Source organism: Melanostigma gelatinosum, assembly GCF_949748355.1.
Source record: "Melanostigma gelatinosum genome assembly, chromosome: 6".
Taxonomy (NCBI): Eukaryota; Metazoa; Chordata; class Actinopteri; order Perciformes; family Zoarcidae; genus Melanostigma; species Melanostigma gelatinosum.
The window spans coordinates 25,602,409-25,628,217 of record NC_136639.1 but is presented as its reverse complement, the minus strand read 5'-3'; the positions used below and the strand labels follow the sequence as shown (position 1 = coordinate 25,628,217).

Below are 25,809 nucleotides of genomic sequence, written 5' to 3'. Positions count from 1 at the left end.
TTACTGTACTAACCTTGCCAAGCTATTATTTAAATGGGACACATTCTTGACACTGGTAATAAGATCTGTGTCATTTGGTAAACGGACTGTACTTGTACAGCGCCTTTCTAGTCTTCCGACCACTCAAAGCGCTTTAGTGTTTACATGTCACGCACCCATTCACTCATTAACAGACTCTCCATCTCGTATTATATGTATGCATATGTATGCATATTTGTATGCAGGGATGGCGTATTGTTGTAGGCCACCCCGGAAGAGACCTCAGGGAGAGCAACAGAGGAGGGATCCCTCTATCAGGATGGACAGAAGTGCAACAGATCTCATGAGTACAGTGAGTCATCCTTCAGAAACAAGACAGAACTCATAATTATTTAAACTTAACAGTATGAAAGACATACAAATAAACTGAGTTAATGATAAAATAAGGGTTTATTTAATACTATGATATTTTACAGTGCAAAGGAGTCTGGTATAAAATAAACATGTGGACTCTGACTCTCACAGAATTCCAATTCTTATTTTAAATGCTGCTGTTTCTTATGCCTCAAAACATTTATTGAAGCTGTGTATATGATCGCATCTTCAACAAACACTATTTCCTATGAGCCCGACACAGGACAAGCATCCCATAAAGGGGGCGCAGTGAGCTCAGATATGTCTGTCATAACAGCAGGACACAGAGGATGGAACGGTGTAGAAATCTTAAACAGGTGAGTTTTATGGATGTGGACAAAAGCAAGCGATGGCCTCAGTACTCGTGCTTGTAGCTTGTTTTCTGTGTTCACTAAGTAACCAGTGTTTAGTTTCACTTGTTATTGTCAGCTCTCTGTTTCGTTGTATCTAGCTGCATCTTTAAGATACCTGTAAATGATACATAATGTAGGGAAATGTAGATAATTTGAGGATGTTGTTAGTCAAGAGTGAAGAAAAAAAAAGCGAAGCGAGCGAGAGAAAACTGGCAAATACTACTCAGGAATTAAAGGTGCATGATTACAAGACCTTAGCAAAGCTCATGTATCATCATCAGCGTACAGCATCCTCCTCCAGCGAAGTGTAATCACACTGATTTAATATTCCTTACGACCGAGAGGCCCGGCCATTTGTCTCCCAGTTTTATGTGTTTACGTTCAAGGTGACAGACTCTTGTTCATATCAGATCATGTTTTTGCTTGATGGCTCTGATAGATAACCCAGCAGGCACATGAAGCCAAAGGAAACCCTTTCCTCCCATTTAGTGCATCATTAGAGCCATACTGTTTAACACCCTCTGTGCTGTGATTGGGGGTTCAGCTCGGCTCAGAAGGCGGAGCTCACTGCCGTCGCCAAGAGGCAGATGGTTTCGCCTCGGTGTGGCACCTGCTGCATGAAGGACACTTGCAAATGAAAAGGCCCTCGCTTCTCTATATTATAGGTTTGAATGTCGGCAAGACACACATTTGCCTTCTTTTGCTGCACGGACATGAATTCATGAGCTGCTACGTAGGCTCCTGAAAACACACTAAAGAACACTCTGAGAGGACGGCAGCTTTATCCTGGACCTCTGGACCGAGGTTTTCCACTTGGAGTTCACAGTGATTCTGATTCAGATAGTTGCATTGCCTGTCCTTCAGCAGAGACGTGCTCTGTGGCAGTAATAATCGTAATCACATCACTTACTGTTTGCCTGCAGGGAGACGCGTACCGCTCTCACTGGATGAAAAGCTTACATTTCAAAAAGGCTGCTCGACATGAACAGCCTTATTTTCAGCCAATTTCAACGCAAATGTAATTCATAAACTACACTGCAGCTTTGGCTTGTGCTTTAAAGACAAAGAGGAGTTGTGAGGTGTTGCACTGCAGCGAACACTTTGGGATTGCTCTGCCGCTTGAACTTCTGCTGTTCTGTGTACATCGTCTCATTCAAATTCATACATTCAGCTCTTTTATTTGCTCTGTTTTGGGCTTTCGGGAGATTTGTGTGAAGAGTTAGCTTATCATTGACCAACCTAGTAAATAAAAGTAGACTGACAATCCATTCAAAATCACATCTACAGCAGATACCTTCAACGCCTCAACGAAATACACACATTGTTTCCATGTGCCACATGGATGCATCCAGTACCTGTTCTGTTTTAGAGCACTGACTTGCCAAACCCCCTCCTTGCATGGCATTTGTATGCAGACAGAGAAGCAGTACAAAGTAGACCTATTTAACGTGAACAGGGTTGTATAATCTGAGGAGATTCAGCCGAGGAGAAGGGATCATTTATTTAGTGTAGCCCAAAATCACAAATTTGACTCGGAGGGCTTTACAATCTGTACACATACGACATCCTCTGTCCCAGGACCCTCACATCGGAACAGGAAGAACTCCCCCAAAAACCCCTTTAACAGGGAGAAAAGAGGGAGAGACCTTAGAAAGAGCAACAGAGGAGGGATCCCTCTCCCAGGATGGACAGAAGTGCAATAGATGTCATGTGTACAAAGGTAAAGGAGGACTAGTGTTCGCTGTGATGACGTTTTGTAGTCTTTTAAGGCACTTAAACGCTTCAAAAAGGGCTGTAAACGTAGCCACATATTAGGCACAGCTGTGCTATGATCCAAATACTACGTCAGCATGCTTACATGTTCACAATGACAGCATACTGATGCTTAGCAGATATGCTGTTCACCGTTTTACTTTAATGTTAGCATGCATAGCATTAGTTTGCAGATATTCAATTAATAAAATCCGAAAAAGGTGCTTGATGAAAAGTCAGAGCATCAGTGAAGTTATTACAGTTGATCCTGAAAGCATCGTGACTTTCTTTGCCAAACATTTTCGAGGCATTTGTCTGGACCAGTGGACTGAGATTACCATCCGTAATGCAGCACAGCTAATGAGGCTAAAAAGGCACTTTCATGGTCATTTCTGATGGAAACTGACCATTCGTTGTTTTGTTTTTTTTCGCATTTTCATTCATTGTCGGTTGCTTTAACTTTGAATTGAACGGTTCTGCACCAGAGTACCTGCAAACAAATGTAAATGTTATTCTATGATTAACTCAAGATTGAAACCTTGGAAGATTACAGTCCCAGTTATACGTGAAGAAAGAGAGCCATGGTCATGATCATTCTAGCTCCAGATTTCTCCAAATCCCTTCCCAGTAAATCAGTGCCGGGAAAACACATCGTCACATTAAGCTGCAGATGTTAAAGGAAGTCATATTCATGGCAGCGATTGCACTCACCGCCCAGAAACTTGGAAATACGCCAGAATGTGGAGACAGTTCTTAGAGAAAACATGTGGAGGAATATAAAAATGCACGGGGCTGTGATTATATCAAAATACTAATGACGAGCCTCCCTGAGCTCTAAGATAGAAACTGAATAGGATTTCAAAGACATTGCAACACTAGCAAATGATATTCAACTACACATGCATGCAGATGAGCATGTGCTATATGGGTCAGTGAAAGTATTGACATTAATCCAACTGTGCCTGAGTTAAAGGGCAAACAAGGGACATGTGTTGGCCTATAGATGCTGAGTGTGATACAGGAGCTGAGGATACAGCCTGCGGGAAAAGCATTAAATATTCATTTGTTGGATGAAATTCTTCCGTGTTCAGAACCGCTTACGCAGGGCTTTTCTACATTATGATTGTTTTTTGTACATTTTGAAATGTTTATCATGGGTTATGGTAAAAGTGAGAATGTAGAGCATTTTTCCAAAGCAGAAAAAAAGGCTGGAGTCGACTGTGTGAGGATCTCCCATGACAACAGAGATGCTGTATATTCTCATCAGTGTTTAATCATTACATTTTTTAATCATTTTTAAATAGCAGCACCTGAATGGATCTTTGGTGTTTGGGGTGAATGAGGGTAAAAATGCCACAGATTGCAACTGAATAGCAGCTGACAGTAAGCTGGAAGAACTCGGGTCCCGAGAGGCAGCCGGATCAACACAGGAATGTGGCCAGTCTGCTGATGTACTGATGAAGAGATCAATAGACTGGGCCTCCCGGTGCCCTGGATTTATCTTTCTGACATGTTCTATTTGTGACTGATCTGGGTGCCTGTACGATAGAGGTACTTTCAATTATTGTTCAGAGAGTAAAACAAGACTCCACAGAGTCCAACGCATGCTTGTTCTCTGCTCTTTTACCCACTTTCAACTGGAGGATGGGTTGTTTGGACAAAAGCAACAGACTCACATTTATATTGACCGACTCAGTCTTTTCCCTTTCGGAATTGTCTGATATGTGCAACAATTCTGATGCACTGATCGTGAGACAGAGCAAAGTTAAAAACAGAAATAGTATATATTGGCTTTAATATGTGGGTCTGATTTTTGTATTTCCCCATATCTATGACTATTGATGGTGAGGTTTAGTGTCCCATGATGTTTAAAACGCAGTTTTAAAATCAGAGTTTCTTATCTCAGAATGAATCAACTTAAGTGGGCTCAGATTTTGCTAAACCTGCTTTCTGAAACAGAGCCTCACCACAGCACCACTAAGTTAGTGAGTGCTGTGCAGTAAAGACATCGTCAAAGAAACAGTGGCTGCGTTGTGTGGTTTGAAACAAATATCATTTTAACCAACACTCTCATAAATATGGCTTAAATCCATTGTAAAACACTAGATTTGCTTGATCTACATAATAAAATTAAGTTGACTTTACTTGTAAATTTCTTCTTTATCGATACAAAACTAAGAAGGTTTTACAAAGACTTGCTCGATCTACACTGTAATGAAATGCTGTAAATGTACAGTTGATTTATAACAGTAGTATGACATAGTAACTGTAACATACAGTTATCCATATCCATCCTTCACATGTTAACAGTTAATGCCATCATTTAACCATAGCGGCAGATAACCGTAATTTACGCATACGGTATTTTCTGTGGTGGAAACACGCCTCTCTAAGTTCAGTGAGTCACTATCCATCTACATCGTACTGTTGTTTATAGGCTAATGTTTCTGCTATGATGATAACATATTTTTATTATTCAAACTGCTCATTGCCTACAAGTCATTTTTGAATGACAAGACGTGATCGGCTACTGAACTCGACTTTGGGCAGCACAGCTTCAGTTCATCGTTCTGAGCAGCCATGTGGAGATCAACCGAGGAAAGTCACGCCGATCACACTTATCACAGACAGTGTTCAGTATTGTTTTGTCTTCATGATTATTGAACTGTTAACATCTCAGATAATGTTTAATTTGGTCTGTTTCATTACATCAGGTTGCTAAAATTGGCGAAGCTAGCTCTGTAACGTTAGCTAGCTCGAGCTGAAGTAGCTGTAGGAAGACTAAGCCTAAGACTAAGACTAACGCTGCAGTCAAAATCCTCTCTCACTGTTCACTCCATCTTTATCCTTCTCTTCTCTCTCTCCTTTCACTGTCATGTATGTCATGCAGTTCACATTTACATGTGTAAAATGTGTGCGTAACTAATGAGTTTTCTTCTAAACATGCTGTACCTCTTCAGTTTTGGAATACAAATGTTCCTAATATTATTTGTCCTTCCAAGTCAGCTGTATAAATGATTGAGGACATGTATTAAACTGCAGCAACATGATATATACGCTGATGAAAAGGTGGAACGTTCCAAAAACAGAGCTGAGCTATGCCCAAAAATGACAAACTAAAATTCATCAATACAGAGCCCCAAACCTGTCTAAGCAAAATATATATCTCTATCCTAACCTGTGAAAACAGGCTTCTCACTCTTTGGGGAATGGGCTGCATTGATAAACAGTAACGCTCAGTAGTTTAGCCATGAACTGAATAGGAAAACTGTTAAGAATATATCAGAAATGGAGTTGGTGTCAGGCTCAGTTTTGATCATTCCCATAATTCAACCAGGCAAAACAAGAGTAGAGAGAGATCGATGCAACCCCAGGAATAAATAAGCACAGAGCCCACAGATGGATGATAGGCCCTGAATGCAGCACAGGAAGCAGAAGTGGTGGGATGGTGCAGCAATTGTGCAGCTGACAGACGTGATCAAGAACTCATGAATTCTGGCCGATTGAGATAAAAACCTCGGTTCTTATCGTCCTTTCTTTCATTTCAGCTGTGCTACAGAAGAAAGTTTTCCCGTGGGTGTAACGGTGCAAACACTGTCTGAAGTAGCTCTGCAGACTTCACACATTATGTTCTACTTCCCATAGTATTCTGGTGCCGCTGAAGTGAAAGGAATTCTTCTTCTTCTCAACCAAAGACTTCAAGGATCTGTCCAACAAACACAAACTCAAATACAGGAGCTTTGTGCGCCAATCTACTGATTCAATCGCACCAGTTGAGAGGGAAACCAGGCTACAGTGGCTGATGCTGTTCTAATAAGAGATACATTCAGAATGGTCCAATGATGGGAGACTTCAGACAACTATATATACAGTACATATATATATATAGGACCACTATGAAAATGCATCGCCTTATCAGTCAACAGAACACGTACAACAAACTGAAAGAAAGGTATTGCTGAGCACAAAGTAAAGCATAAAGTTGTGAAGTGTACTAAGCGGCTCGGTCAACTGGAGCACCAACAAACAAAAGATAACAAACAAAGCTCAAGGGTGATCTGTTCACATCCACACTGCTCACTGTGGACTCAGGTGTTTGGCTTCAGAACAATCTGAAAATATAATATTCACCGTTTCCCCCCGTGTCCTTCGCTCATTATTCCCATGCAACTGCCAATTTGTAAGTAGATTCAAGGTGAGCAGCTGTCAGTGGATTACAACTGCAGAAAATGTCCATCGCCCCGGAGGTAAAGAGCAGTCGGTGATTAAATCTAAATAACACACGCATAGATGCACACGGAGAAAGCTTGTCAATCACACCAGCTTGTTGGGTTGCTGCTAGTGAGTTGTAATTGGCCCCAAAAACCACAACATGCAGTATTTCTCATGAACAAGCCTAAGAGTCTACAGTCATCCTAAAGCAGGTGTGGCCCAACTTTTCCCTTTGGGGGCCAAAACTGAAAGTTAATGGTGGTCCACGAACTAAAAGTAAACACCTAATGCCTTTCATAGTATTGATAAGATGCAGCTTAGGGTGATGGGAATGTCATAAGTTTAGCAGGTATTTGGTCATAAACCAAAGTATCGGACAAATTAAAATTTCAACCTGACGATGGGGCTACATGAAAAGTCCATTCTATTTTTAAATAGATCCTGTGAGGCACATGTCTGTATGTCTGTGCCAAAGCTCACGGCAGTCGATCAAGCGGTTTTCTGGACAATTCACTCTAAATCAAAAATGTCAAAAATAGTGATATAGGAAAAGCCAAGGGATACATTGTCTGTACAAACTCCTGTGCCAAGTTCAATTCAGCAATTCAGTATGATGCTGAGATATCGCAAGTAGTAGAAGAAGAAGTAGAAGTAGAAGTAGAAACCTGAGCGGCCGGTAATGCTAGGGGAAACAATCAGGGTACAAGCAAAGTCCTTAGGATTCATCCTCTGGGGACCGTGACTGTGTGTATCAACTTCCATGGCAATACATACAATCGTTTTGGAAAAAGAAAAAAAAGAAACTATCAACCACACGGTGACATGGAATCACAAAGTCAGTAGAATGTATCTTCTGGGGACCACGAATATCTGAACAAAATGTCATGTAAATCAACCCAATCCTTGTTAAACTTCAGTCTGAACCAAAGTGGTGGACAGTCCGACCATGGCATCATCATCATCAACACTGACAACTGACAACAACCAAAAGCAGAGCAGTTATCAACAACAGGTACGAAATAGGTCTGACCCTGGAAAAGGGCGTGGCATCTTTTTTTAGCCAGAAATACTGGTTGGGAGTGACTAGAAACTCAGTGGTTGTGATGCCATGTCTACCTGCAACCTCTTGCCACAGATCACTTATGTCTGAGTTTCAAGCCCCTCAATCAAAAAGTGATGGTGGCTCGAAGCAGATCTTTCATTCAGAAGATCAGCGGTTTGATCCCCTATTCTTCCAATCCAAGTTGATGTGTCCTTGGGCAAGACACTGAAAGTCCATTTAGCATTAACTTTTCAGATTGTTCAAATAAAATAGTTCCTAGAGGCCTAAAGATGGATAACTATCCAGCATTTAACAATTCCATCCATGCTCACAGAGCCACCCCACTTCTGTTTTGTTGTTGCTAGGATAGAGGAAAAAGAACAGCACTGACATCTCATTTTGACAAATTTCCCCTTGGGGATGAATAAAGTATATTCCTATTCTATTCTATTCTAAGGTGAGCTCAAAAGGGAGGAGGAGGTAAGGGAGTGTGAGGGCAGAGAGGGAAAATGTATTAAAGACACAGTACAGACACAGGAAGTTGGCAACTGACCATCCCAAATGATAATCTTAATGGAAGTGATGAGGGAATGTCAGACCATGGCCACCAAGTGTCCCATTTCCTCGAAAATGGCGCTTGTTTGTTGTTCCTTGTCCTCACTAAACAGGGTTAATTTGATGAAAAGAGGTCAGGTGATTTATTAAAGTGGATAAGCTACATACTGTGTACTGAGACTCCTTCCTACCAAGCCCCCAAGGTAGCACGTTGGACTATGTGCTTGCTTCCGGGTCTGATATGTAATGCCATAGTGCTAAAGAGACGTCTGTAACTCAGCTTTTTTTTTTTAAGGTAAATCAACTTCCCAGTATAAACACCTAAATATGCCCTATTTAAGTTATTCAGTCTTAAAAGTTAAAATAAAAATAATCCAATAAAACTAGTAGCCGAATCCAGAGTTATTCTCTCCTTTCTCTGTTCATATGAATGAGCCCCAGATCGAGGCTGGGAGGCAGGGATAAAGAACACGAAAGTGGGCTCGCTCTGATAGATTAGGAAGCATAGATTAGGAAGCAGTGACGAAAATCCGGATCATTTTCGACTTGGAAGTCAAACTTTTTTTGCTTCATGCACCTTGGAGAACATTTCAAAGGAATTAACGTGGGCCCCGCCTCCAACGTATCTCGTTCTCTTTATACATCATGCTCCTTACGCAGGCTTTGTCGCTTCTTATACTTCAGCTGACTTTCTCCTTTTCTCCCGTCATAATCACTCCGGCCACTAGTGGTCGCCACCTCACAATAAACATAAATTTGGGTCATAATAAGTTGCTTGCAAAGACAACCTGAGCATCCTGGATTTATTTAATACTCCCATCATTTAGACAGGGAGAAAAGGCTCTGGAGGTTAGGAGCCAATAACTGTATTACCCTTGGCGGAATTTAAGAGTAATGTTGAGAAACAATTTAAGGGTGTGAATTTAAAAGTGCACCACTCATGCCAAAACGTGCTTAGTGCTGATACCAAAGGTATGACTCAAAACACAAGTACGCAGAAGAAGCTAAGTTACAGGAACAACAACTAGCGTAGCCATGCTGCTGTATTGGTGAGCGTGCAGTATATTCTGACCCGTACATCATCTCTGTGTGAATGTGATGTTTCAGAGCACTGAATCAAAACAGTGCAACTATACACTAAACTAATACAGTGATTCTCAACTGGTGGGTCGCGGACCCGTTTTCAGTAAGTCGCGGGCCTTTGCCTAAAAATAAATAAATAAAATATAATCTTGTGCTTTTATTTTGAAGGGGATTTTTTACACTCAACAATATTTGGCGTTAATGCCTTGTAATGCTAATATCAGCAGAGGATAAACTGAAAACTATACCTCTGTCAAAGATTTTCAGCTCAGGTTAAAACTGCACCATCTTTTCATGAAATACATCTGAGAAGTTTCAAGATTTTGAGAAGATTCCTCGACTTGGGTCGCGGCTTGTCATTAAGGGGTGATGGTGGGTCCAGTTGAGAACCACTGCACAAATATGTACACTGGATAATAATATATCAGATATCTGTTAGGACTCCAGCTCAGAGACAACAGTGGGAGAGATGTGGGGAGAACACACACTCAGTCTGTACGGACATACATACACATAGTTATTTAAAATCAGCTCCGCGGTTCTACTCCACTTCACGCTTACATAACCACACCGTTGTACATTGTCAACACATACAGCTGTGTGTCATTCCTCAGTTATGATTTCTTTCAATAATAAATCCCCTTTGGACAGATGTAGTGTTGCTCCTGTAGTGAGCTATACCTTTGGTTGTGATGGCAGGCTGCTCCCCCAGTAGCAGTTTTAGCCTCTTGGCGTGGATTTTACCCTGGTAGTGTGACTGTGCCACCACTGCTGAGGTGAAGGACATGTTACACAGCGTGCAGCACTTATTCTTGTCCACGTCGCCCTTGTCGTTGCCCTAAAGAAACATAATAAGATTTTATCAATCATACGTCACAGAATCCTGTATGACATTTACTTCAAAGTAGTAAAAAGCTCAGTAAACGGTTCTAGCAAGACAGCTGCACATTGAACACATCGCTACTCTCTATCACTTCTGATTCAGATGAGGGAAGGGGTGCTATACGCCTCGCCTAAAGTCGTGAGACCCTGGTGGGATGCAAATGGAGTTAACTGTTTTTAAGAAGTGATAGCGGGGCTAATACAGCTGATGGAAGACCGCTCCCTGAGTTTCCATCTGTGCAAGATGTAACGAACCCCATTATCTGAGGAGAATGTGAAGGACGCAGTGCAACCCGCCGCACACTGAGAGAGATGGATGCTACAGTTCTTACTGAGAAGTGAGAGGGAGGAGAGGAAAGCAGTGCCCCCACCAGACACCTTCCTGGGTCAAGGACGGGCAGACACAAACAGAGGATATAGAGATACAAACCAATAGGTGATTTCAGCCCCACTGAATCACTGTCAATAAGCCAGATGATGGACTCTTGTATTCACTGCATTAGTCCGTGCTCTTTACGGAGAACATTTTCTTTTCTTTCTTGAGGTAGATATCAATGGTACGAACGACGTGGACATCTTACCATTCACCTAAAGTAGGCAGAACAATTACAAGGACTGTCTCTCATTTGTCAATGATTGCATCTTTCATCTGAAGGCTCTCAGTGTTTCACATCAGAAGGGATGACTGCCGTCATCTTGCACTTCTCTTTTCAGGGGAAGAAATCAGAAATCAGAGATGTAAACCAGATTGTAGTTAAAGAGCAATTCAACCTTGTTTACCATTGTGTACTCAACATAAAAAATAATAGTTTGACATTTTACAAATGGCACTAATTTGATTTCTTGCAACGGGTTATATGTGAAGATCAATGCAAATCTCACACTAAATATTAAGCTACTTAGCCAAGCCACTTAGCCTAGCTTAGCATAAATACTGGAAACTAGCCTGGCTCTGTCCAAATGTAACAAAATCCACCTACGAGCACCTCTAAAGGTCACAAATGAACATGTTAAATCGAATCGTATTTTATTGCGGAAAAAAGCCAATTTGAAACACAACGTACGGTTCTATGGGGGTTCTATGGGGGTTCTATGGGGGTTATGTGCTGCCCTATGAACAGAGCCAGGCTACATCTTTCAAGAGTTCATGCTAAGCTATGTAGCTTCATATTTAGTGTACAGACATGTGAGTAGTATCAATCATTTCATTTAAATCCAAGAAATTGAATCCCACAGATATTAGCAAAACTATCCATCTAACACTACTATTTTCTACAAATTGTACTCAAGACACCATGAAACTAAATGACAAAGGCCAGTGCTCTGGTAAATATACTGCACACAGATATAGTCAAGTCCCGACCAACCTAACTGTATAGAAGTAAATGCATGAAATAAATAAATTGTAACGTTCATAACTCGGAAATTGTAAAAGCCCAACAGTGTCGTTTGTGCTTTGATACACAGGATTAAAGCAACATTGATTGAGTGAGCTACAAACCCTGAGTGCAGAGAACATGACTCTTAATTATATTCCACTGGTGCAAGTTGTTTGTTTACTTTGGAAGCATTTGCATAAGGTCACTCAGAATGCAAATGCAAAAGTCAATCTGTATTTTCAATTTCAGCAGCAAATGAGCAAAATGCTGCACCAGCCCACATCAGGGAACATCAGGGAACTCAGCACTTTAGAGACAGTTACTAAGAGAAAATGGCTTACAAGTCACCAGATCTGTTGGCAGTTTGTCTGAAGCGTATATGCTGCTAAACTCCCCTGTTGCTTGACTAACCTTAGTGCCGCTGCTGCCCTGATGCTCATTTCTGTTTATGTCTCTTTTTGTGAAGCTGTACTGTACTTTCAGCTGCTCTGTAATTGCTTGTTTTTGCTTTGCTGAACCATGAAATGATCTGCTTCTACTGCTGCCACTTTCTGTGCTTTACTTTGACTGCAATTGATATGCCTTCTGTCATAATTATTGTTTCAAACTTAATTATAGGCTGATTTTAGGCTTCCAACTTCACACCTGACCGACTCTAGCGTCTGTACTGGCCTCACCACTAAGCATCCTTCAACACCGGTGGATGGTCATGTGACTGTTCACCTAGACCCCAAATAAACACTCAGGTTGATAAGCCAACAGAAAGATTGTGGCATGACCACGACATATTTCATGTAGCAATGAATCACTCACCTGTGTTACAGGCTAGTGATTAAGCGAATTACTGGTTTAATGCTGAAACCTGCAGAAAGGATCTGAAGCAGCAGTTAACACAGATGGGAGGATTCCCCTCTTGCCCTCCGTAGTGTTGAAGTGAGTGTCAGTGCTGGTTCTGATGGAAGAGAACCGTTTGGCTCCAACACAAAGAGGAAACTACCGTAATGTCACTGACTGACTGCTGTTGTGATATGTAGCGTTGCAGCTGGTAGCAGGTGTAATACATAATAATTAAGTAATATACTATATGACGATTACTAATAACTTAATTGTGAGTCATTAATCCTCAAAGTATTATAAAAAGAATGATGGTACTCAGCTTCCGTGATGAGACAACATTAATTTAACAGAATTTAACATTAGATTACATTTAGGATGACATCCGATTTTGAAAAAAAATTGGAATTAATCAATTAAATGTTAATCTCACGGTTGCTACGGAGTTTTTGTCATTGTGTACAGTGACATATTATTTCAAACACATGCAAATCAAATGATCGAGTTCTTTATAAATTAAATGTATATTGGACTAAATAACTAAACTACTCAACAGACAATAAATGAATAAACAATAAAGAATATGATGAAGAGTACAATGAATAACAATGAACCACAGATAATGAAAGGTATTGCTTGTGACCAGGTAGATCAGTAATGATCATCAATGCTTTTTATACATGTACATGTTTCAAACATGCACCGTTCAGCAGTTAAGGGTTTGAGAAGCACAAAGCAAGACTGTGAAGCAATTTTATACTTGTTCTAATTTAAATGTGATTTAGATCTCTAGGTCTAAAGCTTATTGATCTGTTTTATGAATATTTCTATCTCAGATTATTTTATTGTCTGAAGAAGCCTGTACTCTCTGACGTCTGCTTGCTTTATGTTTGGAACCACTCCCATCCTATCTAACTATAACTATCATAACTATCTTCATTATGTCATTTAACCTCATTTTACATAATTAATACTAGTTACTTCATCGTCTGGTTAATTCATTCATATTTGAAAGATGGCCTAATTGGCTGCAGACTAGTACCAAACAGTTTGATATAAATCACTGAAGAAAACAAGATTAGAACAAATGCAAAGAGACAAGTTAAAAAACTCAATATGTGAATGTTTTACAAATAAAGTGAGTTTGTTACTCTGAGGTAGATTAAATATATATATATATATATATATATATATATATATATATATATATATATATATACTGTGTATATATATAGATAAAAATACAAGGACTTACTAAGACTAGGACGAGCATATTAAGGTCCATGCTATTTTGCATCAAGTGTATTTGAGTTGTCCGTACACATGACATCTGTCACACTTCTCTCTCTAAGGTCTCTTCCTCTTTCCTCCCTGTTAAAGGCTTTTTGGGGGAGTTTTTCCTGTACGGATGTGAGGGTCCCGGGACAGAGGATGGCGCATGTGTACAGATTGTAAAGCCCTCTGAGGCAAATTTGTAATTTTTGGCTATACAAAATAAATTGAATTGAATTGAACAATTGAGTCTGTCTCCCTCAGAAAAGCAGAGGCTCGTAAAAGCAGAAAGGTTGGGTCATAAAACCTTGTACGGTCAGCCTTAACAAAGGTTTTATAGTTCATGAATCGTTTTGGGAGTCTCGATTGACCACCAAGCCACTGTGAGCTTATCTATTGTGAGTCTGTCCAGACATGTTGTCGATGAGAGTCCAACCAATCAGTGAACGAGAGGACATTAGAGAAGAAGAAGAGTGAGTTATTAGTTCAGATTGTGTTAGCCTTGTTAGTATCAGACTTCACTTTATTTATTTATTTTGCTAGATATGTGTGAATATCCAAATATGCTGTTTACATGACCCATATTCAATTTGTAATATTGTCATTATTATATTCATAATAGTGGACTGTGCATGTAAACGTAGTCATTGTGTGGGCGGTTCAGAATAGCAGTAAGCAGCATCCAGTTATCTCATTAAGCTCAGAACAGGATGTTAAAACATCTGGAGGGGATGATGCTACGCTGAAGTCATGATGGCTGGGTCAAAGTGGCCAATGCATTTCTCCAAGATACAATGGCAGACTACACCTTACACTCTATCCAAGCAGGATATGTCATCACTTTATTGACATATGTAGGGGACAGACCGTACCAGCAGCATCATTCATCTTTCCCTTCGCACTACTTATAGTTGAACATTGTTCAAACATCACGTTTCATTAAGGCATCCTAGATGCTGTGTCAGTTGTCTGTCACTATAGTCAGGTTTCCATCCAAATGTTGCCAAAATTAAAACTAATTTACAGAATATTATGGAATGAATATGTCAATCGGTGCATTTCTATCAACAACACAGTGAGATGATGTCATTCTGAGAGTAGCAGTCCATTTCCAAACAGGGAAAAACCAAAAAGAAATCATGATGGAAATATGGCATTTATATGGATAGCCCTGAGAGGCAAGAGACGAAAAATAATCAGGTGATCCATATTTCCAAGATTCTCTTTTTTTTAATCCGTGAAAACAGATGAATAAATGTTTGGGCAGATGATTTTTGTAATATTCATGTTGGCCTCCAGACGCTGAAGTCCACTAATATCCCATGTTGTGATTAGGATTTAACACATTTACATTTTCTTCAGAAATGTTCAGACATGTTCTTGAAGTCTCGGTGTAGAGCCTGGCTGAGGACTGTGGCTCCACCTCCCTTGCAGATTGATTGATGGATGGATGTCATGATATGATTGAAATTGGTTGGTACTAGCTTATGTCACGCCCTTTTTTTGCATATATTGTGAAATTGGTGCAGAATATGACTGAGGATGTGATCCAAAAGGGTTAAAAAAGGCTTTTTTAATTCCATCTGGAGTTTAAGTCATAAACACAGGTGAGAAAACCTTTTCGATCAGACTTGGATCACCCAATATTTTTTCCTCACTTGCCTCTTAGGGCTTCTGTATTTTTGTTCTGCGTATTCATTTGAAAAAGGTTACAATCCTCTCATCGCTCCACACAGATCTGATGTTGTCCTCTTCAGCTATGTTTCATCTGACTGATGCATGTCATGTCTTAAAGTTTAAGTGTGTTTTCATTGCACTTCATCACATTGTGTATTTATTGACAGACCAACTGACTTTAGGATCCTATATTATATTTGATCTGCTGTTATTAAGATGTCCTTCTTTAAGCAGGTCACATCCATTCAGGGGAATATGATCGTGTTGAAATAAGTCTCCCAAGCACCCTCGATAGCACCCTCGATAGCACCGCTATGAGGTTTGATTTAGGACTCCAGAAGATATGTTTTCTGACACTCATCACTGTTGCACAGCTGTATTTCTCCCATTGCAAAAACAGTATAATGCCGTGAGGACATTAACTTGTGCAGAGAAGTTTGAGAGTTGGTTTGTGAAAACTATGTTTTAATAAGGATGCCATAGGACAAAAAAATGTGTTACTGAGAATGTTTGACGAGGTTCGACTGTTGTCGATGCTTGAACACTATGGGCTGTTATAACACAAAAACCTTAAAAGTGAATCTCACGCTTCAATTTCTTGATAGTGTGCACAGGTTTGTCTGCAAATGCATATCAAGCTACGCATCTTTCAATTGAAAAAAATCACATCGCAAACAAAGTAGTAAGTGGATGTGTTCCACCAGGTCCGTGCTGCACCTTTAAATTGAACCCTTCACTGAAATGCTATTTGCAGTGAACTGTAATCTGCTGTAGATCCCCACTGTGTGTGCGTGTGTGTGTGTGTGTGTGTCCGTGCATGTGAGGATGAGAAGACAAAGACACAGTTCCTCCTCCCACTGTGTGATAACAGCAGAACACTGCTGCGCTCTGAGTCATTCTGACACACCCACACACACACACACACGCACACACAGACACACAGACACACACACACACACACACACACACACACACACACACACACACACACACACACACACTCACAGCCCCCCGTTCTGTCCTTGGCCTTGTCCTTCCCTGAGACACATGTGTATACACACACACACACACACATTCTTCAGCTGGTAGCAGCAGAAGCAGAAGGATCCATAATTTCATGGTTAATTAAAACTGGATAACGGGGAACTAATTGCAGGGAAATGTAATTGATGAAGCGGTATGTAGGTGTATGTCGCTAGCTTGTCAATCACAGTGTAATATACAGACCCGGCAGCCAGGAAGAAGCTTTATCAGTGTACTGTATTTTGGGTGGGTGGATACAGCATGTGCGGCAGAGTAATAATTCTAATGGGAGATGATTTGGAATGTGGAGGGATTTCTGATAAGCTGAACAACATAGTTTTAAATATCTTCTTTTTTTTCTTCCCTTTTGGTTACAGAAAACACACGAGTCATCTGAAACACAACATATCCAGCCTCTTCCATATTTCAGCAGTCGTGTATGGTGTGCTTCATTTTTTTTGTGTAATCATAACCAAGCAGTGGGAAATAATTAGAGTACTGCATTGGCATAACATAGTGCTGCGCTGCACTTCTCTGCATTTGTAACTGATGAAGGCAGGGAGACAGAGAGAGAGAGGTTGCATTTAGGGAAGTGAGAGGGAGAAATAGGGAGAAAGAGGGAGAAAGACAACGAGAGGGGAGGGTCTGCCTCATTCCCATTCATGTGAGGCGTAATAAAATAATCTTTTTGATTTGCAAGCAGTAAATTCTCTTTGCTGTCAGCGCTGTGCTGCACATTTTCATCTTGCTTAAAGTGAAGCAGCGTGTCCTTGCCTGCTTGTGTTTGTGGCCTAACAGACAGGCAGTGTGCAGTCTTACTGCACTCATCTTATCACAAACGCCACCGCGTCAACATGCTTGCAGAGACTCCATCTAGGGTGCAACGTTTTCTTTCTAGCGCTGGAGTCCGCAAGCTGCGCTGCTCGAGGTAATAGCATTGGTCCTCTACTGGATCGGCCTGATCCGGGCCTGGCTTAGCATCGTATAATGGCTGGGACTAAATCTGGAGGCCAGGGAACTCTCTCTACTCCCTTAAAGCGCATGCAGTGGAAAAAGGACAGCCATTGCAAAGGTACCCCTGGAAAAAAGGGATAAAAAAGGCCTTTCACCCAACATAGCTGTGGACAATGCAGTCTATTGCTGCCAAGCAGAGCATCCAGGGGAGTGCTAAGCAGGGTTGGCACAGCGGCCTGTGCTGCTACTGGTGCTGCTTCAGCCACGCACACAATGGCGTGACCTTCAGATGAAATGGCAGGCGGTACCGAAAGGGACAGTAAATAAACCCTGCCTGGACTCGCCTGGAGAGTGAGTCACAGCGCCAGTGATGGATAGTAAAAGTGGCTTTACACATTGGGCCTCATGTAAAAATCCCTTGCACAAACATATGACTCCTTGAGTGACATATGTGAGTGACTGAATTGTATTTGTGTGAATTTTGTGTAGTTTTATGACTAAATGAGCAATCGTAAAAAACTGTAATTCTTTTCTACACGGGCAGACCATGAGTGTGCACAACTAGGCAGGTACAGTTTGGCGGGTCGGCAGAGCTACTTTGACCAATTTGGATGTGTTCCAAGAGCTCAGCAGTTATTTTGGTGGATTCAGTGTTTATTACCACTGGACTGTGGTGTGCACGCTGTAGGGGGCCCAAAAACATGGAAGTGTGAGGAATGTCCGCACCGTCCAGAAGGCATGATGTTGTTCAGGGGCTCCAATTCACATGTCGAAGTTTGTTAAAGTTGAGCTTGACACAAAAGAAATGAATTCTTCAAAAACGCTTGATTTTACACTGAAGTTAAAGGTTTGCTGAATCTAAAACCTTACAGAGAAAAAGAGAAATTTGAATAAAAAATGTATTCTTTAATGAGGCCCATTGATTCATTGACACGTTCGTCTTAATCCAACAAAAGCCGCCTTCTCTTTGTCTTTTCACAAGGTTAAACTAAACTATAAGCTCTTCACCATGAAACATAATTCTGAACAGCAGGTTCAGACTGTGGATGACCCAGCCGAGGGACTCGGAGGATATTCTGATCAGTTACAGCTACTCAGCAGAACGTACAGCTGCTCTGGCTGCACGTTCAGCGCTTTTAATGAACCATATGAAGCTGACACATTCACCCAAATTAGTTTTGCCCCGTTGGCGTCGCACCGCAACTTGATGATGAGGTCCAGACAGTTTCCAAAATAAAGTCACGGTGTGATAATGACTTGGATGACTTGGGGAAATCATTTAAAGAGGCACGCCTCATGATGTTTTACCACACATTTCAGCCATCTCATCAGGATAATTCCCACATTTGGGGCTGCAAGAGAAGAGTGCACTATCCCATAAAATAGCTGGAAATGGCTGTCTCTCTATGGCCATTGTTTAACTCCCTTTTGGATGTTCTCTTTTCAAACAAGTCATCACCCTTAGATCTGTACTGTATCTCTGGGCTCCCACTTTTATTCTGCCAGGTTCTGCTTTCTGCAGGTTTTTGCTAAATTGCAGCCCTATACAAATGGCCCTCCCGCCTCTCAGAGCAGCAATTCACATTCATCCCCTTTGTAAAGTAGCTCAAGAGGACATTTACAATGTGAAGCCGTTTCGGAAGAGAAATGGAGGCATGGAGTCCAGGTTCCATACTGAAAGGAGCTGCAAAAAACAGTTAGGGGGGGGATCATCCTCTCCTGCAGAAGATTGACACCTCAGTTCTCTGGAAACATTTGATGTAATATCTAACACTGAGGTGCCTTTATGTTTATTCAGCTTTGCGTACCGTAGAGTCTGTGTACTTTTATTTGTTTGTACTGAACCTTGAAGTGACATTGAACTGCTCTTTTTTGACAATTTCACACAATACAGATGAGATTCAGAGTGCTTTTTCCAGGCAAACAAGCCTAAAAATGCTGCATCAAAGCACAGAAGCAAACAAATTTAAGAGCAGAGAGAAAATGTTTAACTTTATGAGCACATAAATGGTGGACATAAAGCAGAATAAACCCAGTTGCCAGAAAAAATGTTGGCAATGTTTCCGAACTATAAATATGTTTCCTAGATATCTCTCATATCAGCCTTATAGCACGCTTGCAGAAACACATTGTGGAACAATTGGTTATGTTCAGGCAACCAACTACTTGGTTATGGTTGGAAAAAAGATACTGGTATGTGTTTAAAAAATCATGTAACAATGTAACGTTACAACTTTAACTGGCGTAAATAAATAACAATTGCCCTTAGCAGACTTTCTTACCCAACTTTACCTAACAAGCATAAGAATGTTGCGTGACAAGCCAACGTTTACTTCTGATTTCACACAAGACAGAAACAGTGGTCTCCTTGGTGAAAGTGCAGTGTTTGTTTGACCCAGTGTCCTGAACTCCTTTCTCTCTTCTTATACTATCAAGTAACTTTCAATAATGGTTGCTTCCTATACTAAGTCACTTCCACTGAGCAAATGCAAAAAAGTCTACATTCAACGTATTTGGTTTGCAGGAACGTACAATGCCAATATTATTTCACTAACAAGGACCACGGCAATAAAAGTATGAGTTTCGAGAGTTTATTTGCGTAATGGCATGGTTGTTAAAGTTAGGAAGCGGAAGCGGTCGTGGGATGTAGGGTAGGGGTAGAGGGATGAAGGGATCGAGGTAGAGTTGTGAAGGGATGTAGGGTAGGGGTAGAGGGATGTAGGGTAGGGATGTAGGGATAGAGGGATGAAGGGATGTAGGGTAGGGGTTGCGGTAGAGGGATGTAGGGTAGAGGAAACGAGGAGGGTTGTAAAAGGAGGTTAGGCGAGCGATGAGGGGCCGTTGGTGTCCGGCGGCTGGAGGGATATCTGCTTTAGACAACCAGGCTCCTGGACCTGCAAGGCAAATGAGGGATGTGGCGTGATCCATAGTGGTGTACTGCATGCAGTAGTCTGGGCTGGGGATTAGGCTGTTGACACTTGGAACGGTGGAGCCGTTGGGGGAAGAGAGGTCTATGATGAGTCTCTCTTTGCCTGAATATTTTCTAGTGGTGATGCCGATTGGACTGATTCTAAATATAGGGAAAGGTGGGGTAGTGAGTGGGGTGGGGTAGTGAGCCTATCATATATGCGTATTTGACTTCCTGAGCCAGGAGCTTGTCGACTGTGTCGGGTACGGAGATGGCTGATTGCAAGTTTTGTGAAGGAAGATTCTGGCTTCACCTGCACACCTGGGTGGAAGCCATGTGTGAGACCCTGGATATGGAAGCTTGTGAACTGGTGGTCTGGGTGTGTTTTAAAGGTGGAAGCTAGGACATGGATGTTAATTGGTGTGTTGAGGTACTTACACTTGCTGTGCTTTGTTGGTTTATGGGGACAGGTTGGTCTTGTATGCCCCCCCCCCGCAAAAGGAACAGGTGTGGAGGAATCGGCAGTTGGAGGATTGGCATCCTAGGTCGTTGAAGTTATTGCAGACCATCCACCGGCCCTGGTAGAGGATTGGTCTACCTCTTTTGTCCATACCTCTGGGGGGACGGCCGGAGGTGGTTGGCTGGTTGATTTCTGGTTTAGAGGTGAAGGATGGTGGGGGAATTAATGGAGGCTGGCTGCGGTAAACGGGGGAGCTTCGTTTGCGGGAAGCTTAGGTGGAGGGCAGGGGTGCTGTGAGGGTGCATGTGGTGGCCGGATGTGCCACAGAGCTCGCAATTGAGAGAGGCGCAAGCTGCGGAAACTGTGCAGTATAGTTCTGGGTTGAGTGTTCCCCAGTATGTTCCCTGGTTGAACTGCTGCACGCAACCGGTGGCTTCGGATGCGAACAGGACGTGGTAGGTGTAGAACCCATTACCGCCGAACCGCAAGGCTAGTTTGAGTATATGTGCCGAGTAGTTGTCCAACTCGGCCCCGCGGTCGGGGAAAATGGAGCAGATGATATCAGGGTATAGGGAGAAAGAGTTGGCAAATTCGGCCGTGGTGAGTTCCTTGGATCAGGTGGGGAGTGGCTGTTTGAATTTGATGAGTCCGAAAGCGGTGATTAATTCCCTCGGGATATGGGGATTGCATGTGGATGGATGAATGAGTTGAGCAAGGTTGATGTAGTTACCTGCGAGAATCTGTTGCCTGAGCGTGTGGCACTGGGCATGGTCGGGCAGATACTAAAGGGCGTGCTGGAGGTAGTGCTGTGACTAAGGTAAAGCTGGTGGGTGGAGGAAGATGAGTCAGAAGGATGCAGAGAGTAAGGGGGGGTTCGATACAACCTGACCCTCTGGAGGTCCTGGTGTGAGTGACTGGGCTTTGCGTCATGACGTCATCGACGTAACGCCTGATGCTGCGCTGGGAACCCGGAAGTGCTCTGGTGGCTCGGCGATCGAGGGAGGTGTGGTGCTGAGCATCCGTGAGTAGTTTGAAAAGTTTTGCTTTTCTGTCAGACTGGTGGAAATAGATATTGAGCTGGGTGAGTTCGTGCTTCAGTCGAGAGACTGTCCACTCGGAAATGCGGGATGTAAGGGGGCCATCGGAGCGTTGGCGTGGAGGAGGGTCGCTCTGGTTTTGGCCGTTGTTTAAGCGGCTGGATCTCGAGCGGGTGGAAGAGCGGCGTTGTGGAGGGACGATGTCGTCTTCGAACAGGTCGTTGTCTGAAGGAGTGAGGGTGATCTCTGGGTCCATTTTGTGAAGTACGTGGTTTCGACTTGGGAATCGCACGTCATGTGAGAACAGAGTCGAAGAGGAAGTGAACGGGTTCGTTGTGCTTGAATACTTGTGCAGAGGAAATTAGCTGTGTTCTGGGCGTGGTCCCATTCCTGAACTAAGTTTATAAAACTAAATTTCCTGGTGGCAGAAGAGGGACTTAAATCCTTCTCAGTAATCTCAGTAAAGACCTAATCTAAAGATGTGTTGGACCTGTGTTTATTTTATCTTTAACATTGGGACTTTATCCGGATTCAATGGAAGAGCCAACAGTGGAGCAACCACTGTACCAAACAGTCAGAGTATAAGTTTGTATCTTCTTAAAGACGCTGTGAGTAGGGTTCGAAAACCTACGGGGGAAACTCCCATTGGATTTAGAATACAACGCCTTATCCTCTCGGCCATCACAGCTTGAATATTAGCTATGTAGACCTTGAATATTGTGAGCAGGATATAAACTTTCGCTGGAAAACTCAAGTGAATATCAAGACCAACGCTTTGATTTGAAGAAGTCCTCAATTTTTGTCTCTGGGACGTAATAACTTAGATGTATAAGAATAGGAAAGTTCCAGTACTTCCCTGACACGCTGTGAGCAGGGTTTGAACCTGCACGGGGAGACCCCATTGGATTGGAGACTTGCACGTTTGACACATCAGTAAACTGGTTAAACAGACTATAACCTCTAAAAAGAGAGCTGGAGCAAACGTCATCGGAGTTTGGTAGAATTCATGTGTGCAATAAAAAACATAATGAAGTGAATTACAAAATAACAGCAACTTACTCCAGAATTCATTATATATTAAATGAATTTCATGTATTCAAGGTCCCTTGGGACCTACAGTATCATTAACATGTTAACAGCGTGTTTGCATACTGCCGTTAGCATTTAGCTTGAAGCACAAGACACCTCTTTTTCGTGCCTGTAGAGTATGGCATAGCGGGAGTTCCAATACTACTAGTACTAGTAATATTTCCACACATCTGATCTGATTGTTGTTATTTTTATATTTGTAATGACAGTGACGATTGGATCAAAAGGCAAATTATTTGAATCATTCAACACCACACACTGTATAGTTTCTACTGTCAACACCACCTGAACCAGACTGCAACACACTTTGTTCCAATCAGTATTCACACGCAAATCTATATTCGTAAAAATCTATGTTCATAATCTGCTCAACAATCATAATTATTCATAATTTATAGAAACGTTTCGAGAAGCAATATGTATAGCACCTCTCTCTTTGTTCATAATAACTGTGCATATCTTTGTTCGTGTCATTCATTATTTAGAGCAGCGGTTCCCAAACTTTTTAGGCCGCGCACCCCCTTCTACATCCCAACTGGGTTCGCGCACCCCCCCCCCCTTAATAAAAAAAAGCAAAAAAAAAAGCAGAGCCCATTTACAGCCGCATAAAAATCGGACCAATGATAGAACAGTTTGCTCGCGCGTGGCGTTAGTTTACAATATTTAGTCCGCTGTTAAATGTTGCAGTGTGAACACAAACCGAACAAAGGAGCAACTGCAACATTGTATCATATTAATCCCTGAATCAGAACAAAGCAAACGAACTGAGGGTGTGAAAACACCCTGAAACACTGCAACAAAGTTTCAATAACTTTCAGTTACACAAGGCGTCACTTTTAAAGAGCAATACGGATGGCGAGCACACATGCACAGGCTCAGATTATCACATTTAGTTACTTACATTACTTACATACTGTACATTAACTTACAATTAATGACCGACTAATGTAGCCAGGATGTCTTCGGACAAAGTATCGATGCGGTGACAAAGTGTAACTCCTCCAATTTCGATTTAAAATATGTAAGGGGCTTTTGACTTGCACTGGCATGCTTGGTGTTCAGGTGGCGACGTAAATAAGAGCTTCAGACTGTTGTGTTCGACTCCCCGTTCGACTCCCCGTTCGACTCCCCGTTTGACTCCCCGATTTCAGCCAGTTTAGCATATTTGCATGAATGTTGCTGAATGCATGAAGATCGCTGTTAGCTGCACAAGCTAGGCTGGCTAGTGTGTACGACTGGCGGCAGGCGGCAAGACTGCCGGAAGGAGCTCAAGTGCATTTATTAAATTGTACGTTTTTAATTTTAAATCTTACAAAGGGGATTTTTATAATTCATGTTTTTATTTTGTGAAAAATCCCACTTTTTAAATTAAAATTAATTTTTTTTTAAATATTTAATATTATGACACCATCAGACGTTATTACACTTTTCCTCTCGCGCACCCCCTAGAGGCAGCTCGTGCACCCCCAGGGGTGCACGCACCACACTTTGGGAATCCCTGATTTAGAGCAACCTGACATGACACTCGTGAGCTTAGATACATGATGAGACAGACCGTGCAGTATGTTTTGCACTTGTGTTACCTCCATCTGCTGTTTAACTGAGGGGAACAAGTGCAAATGTGTATGCTGCACATACATTGTGGGGGTGTTTGAGTACTGGATGGTACTGGCTGAATACTCTCTGTGTGGTACAGCTATCTATAGACCAGACTCATTTAATATGGTTTTTGTAATGTTATACATTCTTCATCTAAATTTGTTCACAATTTGCATCCAAGATTTTGTTTTGGTGTGTGCCTTTGCTGGATGCAACATGCATGTACCAATTCATGCCCTTGACTCTGTTAGTTCTCAAATATTTGTATATTTTTGTTCTTAAAATGTGGGTATTACTGCATTTAAAGGGTGAAAACAGTTGCTGTTTCGTTGCAGTGACCAAATATTTTCTCACAGGATGGCATTTTTTGCCCATGCTGGTGTTCTCTGGCCATACTACAGATTTTGTGTACATTCATGCTGTAACAAATGTGTGTCCTTGCTTTAAGTGTGTGCACGCCAAGTGTGCAATCTGTTGGATATTGCTCCAGGAGAGGTTGAGGCAACGAAGCATAAGACTGCAGTCACTTCTTGTTCAGTCAAGGCAGCGCGGGACACCTGTGCCATCTCCAGTACGATCGCTCCATCTCTGAACAAGAATCTGGTGGCCTGATTTAATGGAAGTCAGTTGAATAAATTGACAGGCAAACACTCGGCCCAGCCAACTAACTGTACAAGTCTGCACACGTGAACATTTACAAAAGATATTGCATCTACTTGACAAAGTACTAAATTGTGTGTTGATTAGCAAGCACAAAATATAATACAAATCTATTTTGTATTTAGGAAATGCTCTCACTGATCAGACTGGTGTAGAAATCATGGATCCCTCGAGGGTTATAAGTGAAACGTCTCAGAAAACTACTGGAGGTCATTCAATTTGGGGAAGACACGTTCCCCAGTGGATAAATTGTAGCAATTGCAGTTATCTTCACTTTTCATATTGCACAATCATCAGGTCAAAATTCTATTTCGTCTTATACTTTGGTTTATGATCAAATACCCTAAAAACAAAAGACATTCCATCAGCCTCAGCTGTGCTGTCTTCACTGCAAATTAGTACATTTTAGCATGCTAACATAATAATAATAATAATGCATTTTATTTGTAACGCACTTTTCATTTAAAAGAAATCTCAGAGTGCCAGGCTGAACTAAGATGGCAAACATGGCAAACATTACCTGCTAAAGATCAACATGTAGTATGTTTTGAGTATGTTGGGATGCTAATGTTAGCATTTAGCTCACAGCAGTGCCGAAGTGCAGCCTAACAGAGCAGCCAAGGCTCTAGAATCATAGCCTCGTGA

General features: G+C 41.8%; 1 protein-coding gene across 1 annotated transcript in view; it reads right to left on the bottom strand.

Moving 5' to 3' along the window:
• The window catches only part of LOC306778792 (zinc finger matrin-type protein 4-like), a gene marked incomplete at both ends in the record, with an annotated part of 113,682 nt that overhangs the window by 15,340 nt on the left and 72,533 nt on the right, over window positions 1-25,809 (bottom strand). The window contains 1 exon segment of the mRNA XM_079270466.1: window positions 10,072-10,228. Within this exon segment, the coding sequence (XP_079126592.1) occupies window positions 10,072-10,228 (157 nt within the window).